Raw genomic sequence first — 13,147 nt, 5'->3', positions numbered from 1 at the left:
TGGAGGAAAACAAGAATTTCCCTAAGGACAGTGTGGCCTAAGGATATAAATGCTACGCCATAGAGTAGGGTTTCTTCACCTTGGGCCCCTAGATGTTGTTGGACTACAACTCCCAGAATCTTCATCCACAAAGGCCATGTCTGGGGATTCTGGGAGTTGTAGTCCAACAACGTCTGGCCCAAGGTTTAGAAACCCTGCCATAGAGATCTGCTGAGAAAGACATGCGAGTGTTTCAGGAGAAGAAAAGATGAAGAGCAAGAATGAAGAATCAAGTATAGCCTTCAGCCTCCCTTCCACAGAATCAATTCCTGGCAGAAAAAGTGGACAATAATCATTAATGGGTTAATCTTCTCTATCGTTGGCAACCTCCAGGGCTCTGGTAATGAATAATTTCTAGTCATAAATGTTTTCTCACAACCTCTGAAATGCCAGCATCATTTTTGAGTGTAATTTCATCTCTGCAGGTCAAAGCAATTAGAAAGGTGAGAGGAAGTTAAGAAGCTGCACTAAAGCATCCTCCCTCCCCTTTTTCTCTCTCTCTCCCCCCACACCATCATCAAAAATAACAAACAGGTAAGAATTACTTGACCAAGTGCTTGATTAGGATGTCCAGCATTTCTCGGTTTTTCTCTGGCAGCTTGCGAACAAGGGCATGGACCGCTTCCACCCTGTAATTTTGGTCATCAGACTCTATGAAAAGACAGACAGACAGCCACTGTGAAGAAACATACACGTGGAGTGTTGGAGTGTGTGGGGGGGGGAGTTGAGTGAGCAGAGGTTGTCATGGGAACCATATGGAATGTTCAGGGAGGGGTTTAAATAATGACAGGTGGTGACAGTCGGAAGCAGTTAGAAGTCGGGCAGAACAGAACATAGAGTGAGAATGGTTGTGTGGTGGCCTGAACAAGGGAAATTGTTCAGGTTTTGTGAGATTTCTTGGTCAGTGGATGCAGAGACTAGGGGTGTGCAATTCGGGTTTTCGGTGATTCGGTTCGGGACCCGAACCGAATCACCCCCGTTCTGTTCTGTGCCCGAATATGGGCTACCCGAATCACCAATGATTCGGTTCGGATTCGGATTAAATCCGAATCCGAATCGATTCGGGTTAGAAAAACGGGTCCCAGGGGCAAAATAGTGGGGTGGGGTGGTAGTGCCCAATGGGTGGAGGCTACCACCCAAATTTCAGGGGGATTGGGCAAAGGGTTGATTTTTGGGGAATTTTTGAAGTTTTAGTGTCTTTGGGGCAGTTCGGGGGCATAGCGTGGGATCTGGGGAAAAAGAGTGGGGTGGAGTGGTAGTGCCTAATGGGTGGAGGCTACCACCCCAATTTCAGAGTGATTGGGCAGAGGTCTGTTTTGGGGGGGATTGTTGAAGTTTACGCGTCTTTAAGGTTTTTCTCCATAAAGAAGCATGGAGGTGTCAGCAAATGTATAGCTTCACGTCGGGGACAAAGGGGTGGCCTACAGCAGTGTGGGGTTGGTGGTAGTGCCAAGTAGGGGCAAGGAAGCTACCTGAATTTTTTCAAAGGATTTGGGCAGAGGGCTGATTTTTGGTAAATTGTTGAAGATTACGCGTCTTTAAGGTTTTTCCTCATAAGGTATACATGGAGCTTTCAGCAGCCCCATAAGTGCACTTGGGGGGTGCTGGGGTGGCCCAGAGCGAGTGGTGGTGTAGTGCACATAGGGTGCCAACCACCCCCATGGGTTTCTAACCCATGGCGTACAGGGTTCTGTTGTTTCTGAGGTATTCTGAGTGTGGATTCTATGACATCACACGCACGCACGTCAGAGATGCAAAGGACTACTGGGAGGTTTTTTTAGAGCAACATCGGGGAAGGGGTGGCAGGGAGGTATCCTGTCGCCCCAATTACTCGTAACTTCACGGCGCCAGAGCGGGAAAGTGGCGGGAGGGGTAAGTAAACCCTCCCGCCGCTCTTAAAGCTACCCCCCACCCCAGTGCCGGACCGCAGTGTGGCGGTTCCATGCACACCCCTACGAGGGATGACTGTAATAACTTACTGATATAAAAATCATATAAAACAAATCATCTCCTTGGACTTGGGAGGGGCATCAGGGTGGGTTCCTCACAGCCACACTTTGGGAGTTTCCCCCTGATTTAGGAATGTATCCCTGAAAGAGGGATATGTTTTAGTTCTAAGGGGTAATTTAAATGTTCCCTGACTGAGAAGATTCAGACGTGAAAAGAAAGTGTCTGCAAATGAGCATGTTCCAATACCTACTAGTACTACATCTGGCGATTAAGCTAATGTGATGGCAAAAATCTGTAGGACATTTGATAAGCAACATCTTATTTACTTGAGAAAGATACTTTGAAACAGCTGTACTCCATCCAGGTCTCTGTTATGGCCTATATTCAATGATTGAGGTTTATGTTTTCATATTAAACAGCTATGCATTTGGTAGCTTTAGTGAGTGGCCACACATTAAAATTTGATCTATATATATTGCATATATCTGTGCCCATCTCCATGAGATTATTTCTATTGTTGGATGGTGGGTCTCTATTTTCAGTACTTTGTTGGGAAGATCTATAGGGCCAGTCCAAGCACCTCTGGCACCTGATGTGGTGCAGTGAGCCATGTCCCCCCGCCCCACCCACTTTCCAATGCCTGGACATTTTAGCCCCAATACAAATATGGTATTTTCCCAGTGGTATGCTAAGCATGCTGTCTTCCTACTCCCACAACATTACACCCTGACTCTTTCCTCCTCCAGTAATGTGGGACCTTCAGGCTCCCCACCACCCTCTCCATCTTTCTTGATGGCAGAACAACCAGACATAGCTGTCTTCCTCTTTCACTCCAGTCTCTTTTCCAAAGCCAAGGAAAGGCTGCAGAAGAGGAAATGTAGAGGAGCGTTGGGTTAGAGTGGCAATCAATTCTCCTTTGTGACACTTTCGCTTCTTCTCCTTTCCCTTGGCATTGGAAAAGCCAGAGATGGGGGGGGGAGGGCAGTGGCTGGCATGCCTCTGTCAAATGAGGTCTGGAGAAGGTAGTGGGCCAGCCAAGGTGGCCAGTGGGCAATCCACCACTTCCAATCAGCTGCTTCAGGTGTCCGCCAGGCTGGCTGTGCAAATTTGTTTGTTCAAATTCAGATCTGCCTCAATCACTTAGAAGTGGAGGAAGAAGCACTGAAGAGGGGTCAGGTTGTAGCGAGGAATTGCTGTGAGAATGCAGCGGCTCCTGTCCACATACTCCTCACAAGGAGCCCATTTAGGAGAGGAATGCTGGTCTTGTGGTAGCAAGCATGACTTGTCCCCATAGCTAAGCAGGGTCTGCCCTGGTTTCATCTGAATGGGAGACTTGATGTGTGAGCACTGCAAGATATTCCCCTCAGGGGATGAAGCTGCTCTGGGAAGAGCAGAAGGTTTCAAGTTCCCTCCCTGGCTTCTCCAAGATAGGGCTGAGAGAGATTCCTGCCTGCAACCTTGGAGAAGCCGCTGCCAGTCTGTGAAGACGATACTAAGCTAAATAGACCAATGGTCTGACTCAGTATATGGCAGTTTCCTATGTTCCTAAAAACCAACTGGGCTTGGCTTGCAATACTATGCGGATGGAGGATGGGGACACAATTTTCACTTATCTCTCCTCCCCACAAAAGCCCTTTACATTGTCAGGAATATGTCCCTGAGGGCTGCACGATCTTCAGGGACATATTCCTGGCAGAGAAAAGGGCTTTTACAGGGGGGAAAGTAAAAATTACATTCCCATTTCCCTCAACTCACACACCACTGCAAGACTGTGCACAGCTAGTTTGCTAGCTCCTTGTGAGGATGAAGTTCTGGCTCTGCCCTCATAAGGTTGTGCTGCATGTCAGCCAGGCTTCCTTCCAGGCCAGCAGTGCATGGTCCTCACTGAAAAGTGACATCAGCATGGGAAGGAACCACTTCATTCACCTAATCCATTTGGTTTATTCTCCCAAACAATAACTCAAGTAGCACAGGACCAGACTGTGGGGAAATGCTTCCCATGCCGCAACAATATAGGAATTGGGCTTCAGGCGGCAGCGTCTGCCTGTACCATGTTGATGCTAAGGCAAAAGCAGCTTTTGGAACACTATTATTTCTTCATTCTTTTCCCTGATGAAGAGCAGGTTGCTTGAAATGTGTTGGGATAAATGCTCATTTTTCTGCCCAACCTACTCTTCCTCAGCTCAGTGTTTTGCTGCTGCCCTCCTACTTTTCCTGTACCAAGTTTTCCCTAAAGTTTGCCAATGATTTGCATTCATTGCTTTCAACAGCATTTTACTTACTAACAGCCATAATGAAATCCTTGTGTAACTTGTAGGTCATCAGCGGCTCAGCAAGACATCTGTGTAAACATTTGGGGCAGGGGAAGAAACATTGAATACGTTACTCTACCCAGATGTTTCTAATTGCAAAATAGTCCCACTACATTATGGTTCCACCCTAAATTAACACAGATGTAAATCAAAAGATAACCCCAACAGAGCCCTAAGTAACACCACAGCTGGAAGGAAAAGAGAGATATGACAAATTAAGGCTCCTTGCTCTGCCCTATTGAATTTAAATATGTAGAAGAAAGAGAGCAATTTTGTTCACTGAACTGTGAACAATTTCCAAATCACTTTCTGCTCAAGGGATGATAATTCCTTTTATTAAAGCTACAGGAGGTAAGAGGCGACTTACCTGGGCACCAAAAGGGATTTGTTAGTGTTTGGTAATTAAATTAAGCTCATGTTTGATATACTTTTGATAGATGATGGGTGGCGAACTGGTCTTGTGGTAGTGAGCATGAACTGTCCTCTTTGCTTAGCAGGGTCTGCACTTGTTTGCACGTGGATTATTGACTGTATGTGAGCACTCTAAAATATTCCCCACAGGGGATGGGGTTGTAGTTCAGTGGTTGGGCATCTGCATGCTTGCAAAAGCTCCCAGATTCAATCCCTGGCATTTGCAGGTAGCGCTGGGAAACACTCTTGCCTGAAACCTTGGAGAGCTGCTGCCGGCCACTCAATGTAGACAAGACTCAAATTTAGCTTGGACCATTGGTCCATTTAGCTCAAATGGACCAATGGTCTGACTCAATATTTATTTCTTTTATTTATCACATTTTTATACCGCCTGATACGTACATCTCTAGGCAGTGTACAAAATCCAAAACAATATTAAAAGTCACAGATTATAATCCATGAAATAATAAAAGCAATCACATAAAACAATTAAAGCAAATTATTAAAATTTATTCTAATCAAAAGCCTGCGAGAACAGGTGAGTCTTGAGGGTCTTCCTGAAAACAAACAGAGAAGGAGATGCTCTTATTTCAGTGGGGAGCAGGAAGACAGCTTCCTATGTGCCTATGCTTTTATTTATTTATCGCATTTCTTTATTGCCAAGTTGTAAAGATCCTATGGTGGTTTACAACAAAATAAATTACTGCTTTTTAACCAAAGTTCCCAAAATTGTTTACATAGATATAAATAAATAAAGATGGGTCCCTGTCCCCAAAGGGCTCACAATTAAAAAAAAGAAACATGAGACAGACACCAGCAACAGCCACTGGAGGGATGATTGCTGAGTACGGATAGGGCCACTTGCTCTCCCCCTGATAAATAAAGAGAATCACCACTTTAACTGAGTTAAAGAGTTAAAACAATTAAATATTAAACAAAATCTCAGCTAAAAGCCTGGTTAAACAGGTATGTTTTTAAGGCTGACCCAAAAACCACAAGATGATGTGTGATGTTTCCTTGCCTAGGGCTGCGATGATAAGGACATGTATTTGAACCTAAGTACTGTATACTATCATACCATTGGTCCATCTAGTTCAATACTGCCAACTCCAAATAGACATTGCTTCTCCATGTTCTCACTCAGAGGCCTTTCTCAATCTACCTCCTGAGATCCTTTTAAGTGGAAATGCCAGGGATTGAAATCGGGACCTTCTGAATCCAAGCATGTGCTAAACTCTGTTTATATCTTTGTCCTCATCCCTGCAATGTATTGGCAATTCAAAATAGTTTAAAACAAAACAAAACAAAAATGTATATTTTCCCCTAGCCCACCAAGGCAATTACAATAGTTCAGGATTTATGAGAAAATGTCAAGAATTATACATTTTGTTTATCCTTCTCTAACAGCAAATTAGAAAATTACACAGTGCCATTTTGATAAATGAAAGAAACACATTAAAGAGGCGTACTGACCAAATACTGCAAATATTCGATTACAATTTACCAATTAACAAGGACAATTAAGAAGGTCCCATTCCAAACTGAGGTGGACAACCACAAGATATACTGACATGCACTTTCACAACATGGTTACTGACTGGCTAGTTCCAACATTTTATGACAACATTAGTATTGCAATGGAACTTAGAAGGCACTAAGAGAAAAATACTAGCAGAATGGGTATAAGAAATCTGTACTCTACACAGTTTACTCACCTGAGGTAGTTCTTTAGCCCACTTGTTATAGTTTTATTGTCCCAAATTTCCAAATCAATGTCCATGTCAGGAGGAGATTTAGGGGCTATGAAAAAAGATTGCATTACTCATTTTATTTATTTATTTATTCATTCATTTATTTATTTAACTTTTATACCGCCCAAGCTTTCGTTTAATTTGGAAAGAACAAGTTGTTATGGTAAGAACTAATCTGCCAACTTTCCTTTCACTATCACTAAAACTGGACTAAATTTGGCCCAAATCAGTTAGGCAGTTCACAAGTTAGCCCACTTGTGCCCCAAAAGTTCACACGTCCACCATCTTGAATCAGGGTGGATGATTAAAAAACTATGCCCTTGAGGTATCCCCTATGTGTCCCTACAATTGTACCAAATTTGTTTCCATTTGCATCTCAAACATTTACACATCCACCATCTTGAATTGGGGTGGATGACATCATCACAAACTATGCCATTGAGGCCTTTGTGTCACTCACTACAACTGCATCAAATCTGATCCAAATTGGGGCAGTTCACAAGTTAGCCTACTTGCACCTCAAATGTTCATGAGTCCACCATCTTGAATTGGGGTGGATTATATCATTACAAACTACATCCTTGAGTCTTCCCTATGTGTCCCTACAGCTGTAGCAAATTTGGTTCATAAGTTAGCCCAGTTACACTTCAAATGTTCATACATGCGCCTTATTGAACTGGGGTGGATGGCATAATCACAGACTACACCGTTGAGGTATCCTTATGTATCACTCATTACAACTGTACCAAATTTGGTTCAAATCTGTTAGATGGTCCACAGGTTTGCCCACGTACTCCTCAAAAATGCATACATCTGCCATCTTGAATGGGGGTGGATTTCAGCATCACAAACTACATCACTGAGGTGTCACTCACTACAAATGTTTACATGTCCACCATCTTGAATCAGGGTGGATGAGACAGTTATAGACTATACTGATACACGAAGAGCCCTGCTAAACACAGATATATGCATTATGCCTTTTCCTATGTTTGTTAATGTATTTATATTTAGGATTAAAACTGTCTGGAATCACAAATCTGTATTCTTGCTTCATAATATGATCTAAAAGGGATCTGAATAAAACCTGTATACATCCAGATAAAATAGATACCAAGACAATGAGCAAAATATACTCTCCAAGGTGAAAAACGCCCTCATCAAATATATTTAAAGAAATCTAAAAACACATGGAATATATACTAAAAAATCCAGCCAGCTTTCTAGGGGTACATGCACATACTTTGAAAGCAAAGTGTGTTAGTTCAGTTCCCAGTGCTTTAGGTAGAAGGGCTGGAAATATCATTCACCAACAACTCTGAAGGGCTGCTGCCAACCAAAAGTGGACTAGCTGGAACAGTGGTTGATGATATAAGGCATTTTTTAAAATAACCTGCAACATCAAGTGCAATCCTGATCAAAAGTTTGATGTTGATCCCTTCTTTTAGGGTAGATGGGACTGAACATAACTCCTCCATCTCCCCACTGCTAACAGATAGTTGGTATTACAAAGGATTGAAACAGGGTTCTTCTGTAAGCAAAGCATGCATTGTGCCAATGAGCTACAGCCCTTCCCCTGTTATATATTAGTTGTCAACTAAGGATTTTTATTCTGTTCATCTCTGTCCATATGTTAAAATTTCACACCCAAAACCTTACACACACACACACACACACACACACACACACACACACACACACACACACACACCTCACAAAGCCAGAAGGCCCACAACGGCACTTACAAAATATGGTATTCATCAGCTTCTGAACTTTGGAATTCACACCGCCTATTCTGTACAGCCCCAAGATTGTAATACCTACAGGGACAAAACAAAACATAATGCAGGGAGGTTTTCCCTCTGAAGGACACTGTGTAAATGGCCCATTTAGTTACCTCCTATTGCTGCAATTTAAGGACACAACATTTAAAAGTCAATCGGATCCCCCTAACCCATGTTGGATTCATACAGAGTTATCCCATGAAATTTGCAGTCCTGTGCACACTTAATTGACATCCAGTCAGTTTCAGGAGCTGTGCACATTCCCAATTTTCAGTTGTATGCTAGCAAAAACCAAGATAGGAGGAGTGGGGAGTTGGGTAGGATGGCTTTTCCTCCTACTTGGTTGAAGTGCTGGGCACAAGTGCAGGGTAGGACAGCATCAGCCTACTCAGCTAGCATCTTACAGACAATCACTCCCCATTTTCCTATCTAGGTTTTTGCCAGCACTTGACTGAAAATCAGGAGCATGTACAGCTCCTAAAGCTGGAGCCTGAACTACCCGATTGTGAGCCTCCCAGAGAACAATTTGTTACGGGGTTGCTTAGAAATAAAATCATCATTATCAGTTATTAAACAGTTGTGTTGTTATACTTCCTGTTGCACAATTTTATATGAATCCATCATAGCCATACTTATTAATATAAGTAAGCTTATACTTAGCCACATCTGACAACATTTTAATCAAACTGAAATGGTGTAGAAAATAAGTAGGCCAGAAATTTTTCTAGAAACTGTTTTTCACTGTTTTGTGCTAGGAAATATTGCAAATAGTTTGAGAAACCTGTCAAGATGGTGTTGAAAAGAGCAAGGTACTTGTGGCCACTGTTCTCTCTAAGGTGTGTGTGTGTGCGCACCAAGTCCCAGGTCCCCATGCAGCAGTTTCTGGCAGGCGCACAGTTTCTGCTGTGCCCGCCACCCAACTGCCCAGAACCCTAGCACCCCCTCTCCCTGGCCAGGAAGCACTGCCCCATTTCCCCCTTTCTCCGGTGGGGTTGCTACCACACCACGCCACTTCCTTCTCCTCCTCCAGTTCCGGCTACAGATCTTGCGAGACTTCTGGCAGACGGAGCCAGAGGAGGGCAGAGGGAGGAGGATGGGAGATGGTGCCCCTCCCCCCCCGGCAGCCCAGAGAGACCAGAGCGGGGGTAGGGACAGGAGGTGGAGGTGGCTCCCCTGCAGGGCAACTCCCCCCCCCCCCCCGGCAGCAGCCAAGAGAGACCAGAGCTGGGAGCAGGGGGAAGGTTAAAAAAAAGTTCGGTCTTTCTTTGGATCAAACTGCAAAGAAAATGTTAGGTTGTTTTGATATTTAGCCAATTTTTTTGTTCTTTTTAAAAACAAAATAAAACACCTCACTTCCCTGACAATCACAAGAGCTACAAAATAATTAGCATTTGCCAACCAATGTGCCATCTTTTTTAGTTCAAATGCATTTCTTTGTAGGATAGTTTCATTTTATCAGGTGTGACTTCTTTGTGCAAAACACACCTCTTGCTTTTGGTGCATAAATTAAGAAAAACTCTGCCAATACTCCAACGAAATGTTTCCATTCTTCATTTAAAAAACACACAAACATTTCCCTTGTTAATCTTCCAGTTAAAGAACATGATTTAGGCAGTGTGCACTATGTGAAAGTAGTCCTATGGAAATTAATGGAACTTGCTTCCAGAGATGCAATTAGACATTTTAATCCTGGACCAGTGTGATATAGTACTCAGGTCCGTTCCCCTTTACTCCACTTCCATCAGCAGGCAACTGGCAGAGTGGGAACCTTCAGAGGCTGGTTAAAGCCTACGGCACTCTCACAGCACTGGTCAGCTGTAAGGGATTGTCTGAATAATTCACTGTGGGTCAAAATCATTTTGCTCAGATTTGTAGATCATTCAGATATGGCTTGAGCAATCGCAAATGAAACAGTGTCTTCTGGCCGGGCAAACCATCCAGAAAAGCCATTTCTAACTAGCCCACCTGTCATATCCACATGCTTATGGGGAGGGCAAAGTAGATATGATGCTGGCATGACCCAACCAGGGTATTCTAATTTTTTTCATCTCTGTGCAGAATGAGTTTGGTTCTGGATGGCTGTATCAAGACAATGTATGTATGTATATATAATATAATATAATATAATATAATATAATATAATATAATATAATATAATATAATATAATATAATATAATATAATATAATTAATATAATATATTTAAAGATTTTAATTTGTAGGTGATTTTCAAATTGTTTTAAGTTTTTGTATATATTTTAACTTGTTTTATACTATTGTTAACCATCCAGAGATGAAAGTTTGGGGCGGTGTACAAATTTGATAAATAAATAAATAAATAAATAAATAAATAAATAAAACATTATTCCTGTCCTGCTAGGGCCTTCCTTTTCAGCTCCCTGGGAGGGAGCTGATTTGACTGAAGAAGCAGCTGGCCAAGGAGTGAACTGATGCCAGGATTGAGGTGCTGGAGCTGGGGAAGCACACAGGCAAGCAGGTTGGGATGGCACAGGACAGGACAGGTGGATGTGCAGGGCCAAAAAGAGGATCTGCTCCAGCACTTGGGCGGCTGTTGCTCTTGGGAGAGGAAGGCTGCTGGGAAGAGGCAAGGGTCATGGCGCATTCTCCAGGAGGGAAGGCTGTGGGAACAGCAAGCCAGGCAAGCCAGGCGGTCCCTCCCTAGGTAAAAATATTGGAAAATATTTTATTATTCGAGGCACGGGGAGCCTCGAATAATCTGAACCTCGATCTTGAATAACCCTGTAACCGACTCTCCCGGCATCGACCTCGAACAATCCGAGCCGGCGGCGGCACGGAGCCTCAAATATTTCTGAGTCTTGGAAATAGTTCCCCTCAACTCATGGGAAACAAAAACAAAAGAAGTATAACCCATGGGTTATATATTTGTTTTCACCTTGCCCGAAAGATTGCGCCAGTCTTTACATTTCCATGGCTTCTAGCAGCAATACTGCTGCCTTCTGTTCATCGCTTGATTAGATTACTACATCTGAAGTCACGGCTCCGAATGGTTCCCTATCCTATGCTCACTGTCCTCTCCCACATTCTTTCCCCCAAGGTCAAAGAACCGCTCACAGTTATTTCCAGGCATGTATTTCTAGATTCCTATTGTCCACATTATCCAAACTCAGATTTTTTAAAAGGGAGATTGTTTTGGAAACTGCCAATTGTACAAATACGTACACCTTGAAGACTGTATGTGAAGTAGCCCCTCAGCGATATATCCTAGAGCAATTAGAAAATAATGTTTGGTTAAGCAACAGGTTATATTTGTGAAAGTAAGATCAGGGAGTGGCACCTCAAAACATACCTCTGGTTTCCACAGCATGAATGCATTTTCTTACGAAGTTAAAACCAGCTTCATTTAGGAACGCTATCAAAAGGAGGAAAAATTGGATTCTCAATATCTTTCAGTTTAGCAACCCATATGCTGCAAGTTCATAGCAAGCAGAATTATCCAAGTGTTAGCAAAATTGGTATAATGTGATTTTTAAAGCTCTAACATCTGCTAGATGCAATTCAGTTATCCAGCATCAAGAAAAAGCAGTACCATTATTAATGCAGGATCTGCGAACAAAACTTTGAGGTCATCCACACAATAAAAAACTATCACTTCTACACAGGTTTACCTCCTATCTTGCTTCCACACAATTGAACACTGGGACCACACTCAGCAACCAAACCTGGGTAGAACACAGTTTTTGATTATGTGAATGACCTCTTTGTTTTAACAGTAACCATGAAAACCAGAATTATGCTCACATTTGTATAACTTTGAAAAACTATTTATTTATCTACCATATTTTTATACTGCCTGATATGCACATCTATATGTACAACTATTAACAAGTATTCAAAAAATAAACAAATAAAAAATCCAAGTAAAGCTTCAAAAATAACTTAAAATGCACATTGTTGATTTCTCACTCCCCCCATCAGATAATTCCATTCAAATAACTTTTGGCTCTTAAAAAAATCTGTTGAGTTATTTTATTGGACATGCAATCAACATTTATGTATGTTTGTATGTATTACATTTCTAAACCGCCCAAAATGCAAGTTCTCTGGGTGGTTTACAAAACAATAAAAACAGCCAATAAAAGATTAAAACATTTCAACAATTAAAATTAAAAAGTTAAAACTATTAAAACACAATTAAAACAGTATCTAGTTAAAAGCCTTGGTGAACAAATGTGTCTTGACTGCCCTTTTAAAAGTTGTAAGACATTGAAGACATGTAAGAACAGTTGTATGTCATTAACATGACATACTTTTAAAGTTCTGTTTATTTAAAACCTTAAGCATACTAAACAAGTTCCCAGTTTATTTGGGGCACTGCAAAGTTTCGAATTCAAGCTTTTCTGGAAAAGCCACATGGCTGACATGTATAGCTACAACTTTTGGTGACCCCAACTGCCACAGAAGGTGGGAAGCAGACCTTACTACCATGCAGCTATCCATACATTTTGTTCAAGAGGCACACGGTTCTATTAAGGATCATTAGAAATATACACACCCGCAGGAATAAAATCTATTGCTAGAGAGATGATGATCAAATAAAGAAAACAAATGCCATAGCCTAGGGGTTCTTAAATTTGGGTCCCCAGATGTTAATAGATTACCTAAGAACACTCCTGCTGGATCAGGCCCAAGGCCGATCCAGTGGCCACCAGATGCCTCTGGGAAGCCAACAGGCATAAGCTGAGGCCATGCCCTCTCTCTTGCTCTCCTGCAACTGGTATTTAGAGGCATCTTGCCTCTTAGGAGTGTGCACGGTTCAGTCCGGGCATAATTCCAAAGACCACCGGACCAGTTCGGAGGTCCGGAGGTTCGGGAGGGTGGGGGGACTGTTACTTTAAGCGGGGGGGGGGGGGTGTGGTACT

General features: G+C 42.5%; 1 protein-coding gene across 4 annotated transcripts in view; it reads right to left on the bottom strand.

Moving 5' to 3' along the window:
* ARHGAP42 (Rho GTPase activating protein 42) overlaps positions 1–13,147 on the bottom strand; it is a 254,291-nt gene that overhangs the window by 27,213 nt on the left and 213,931 nt on the right. For all 4 annotated transcript variants that reach the window (XR_008319529.1, XR_008319530.1, XM_053309902.1 and 1 more), the window contains 5 exons: positions 11,575–11,637; positions 8,209–8,283; positions 6,428–6,512; positions 4,272–4,330; positions 585–690 (listed from right to left, as the gene is read on the bottom strand). Coding sequence is in view for 2 of the 4 variants with exons in the window: in XM_053309902.1 (XP_053165877.1) it covers positions 585–690; positions 4,272–4,330; positions 6,428–6,512; positions 8,209–8,283; positions 11,575–11,637 (388 nt within the window). In the remaining 2 variants the exon portion in view is untranslated. The remainder of the gene's footprint in view (positions 1–584; positions 691–4,271; positions 4,331–6,427; positions 6,513–8,208; positions 8,284–11,574; positions 11,638–13,147) is intronic.

Source organism: Hemicordylus capensis, chromosome 3 (assembly GCF_027244095.1).
Source record: "Hemicordylus capensis ecotype Gifberg chromosome 3, rHemCap1.1.pri, whole genome shotgun sequence".
NCBI lineage: Eukaryota > Metazoa > Chordata > Lepidosauria > Squamata > Cordylidae > Hemicordylus > Hemicordylus capensis.
Note: the sequence above shows the minus strand (reverse complement) of the source record. Positions and strands in the feature narration are given on the sequence as shown.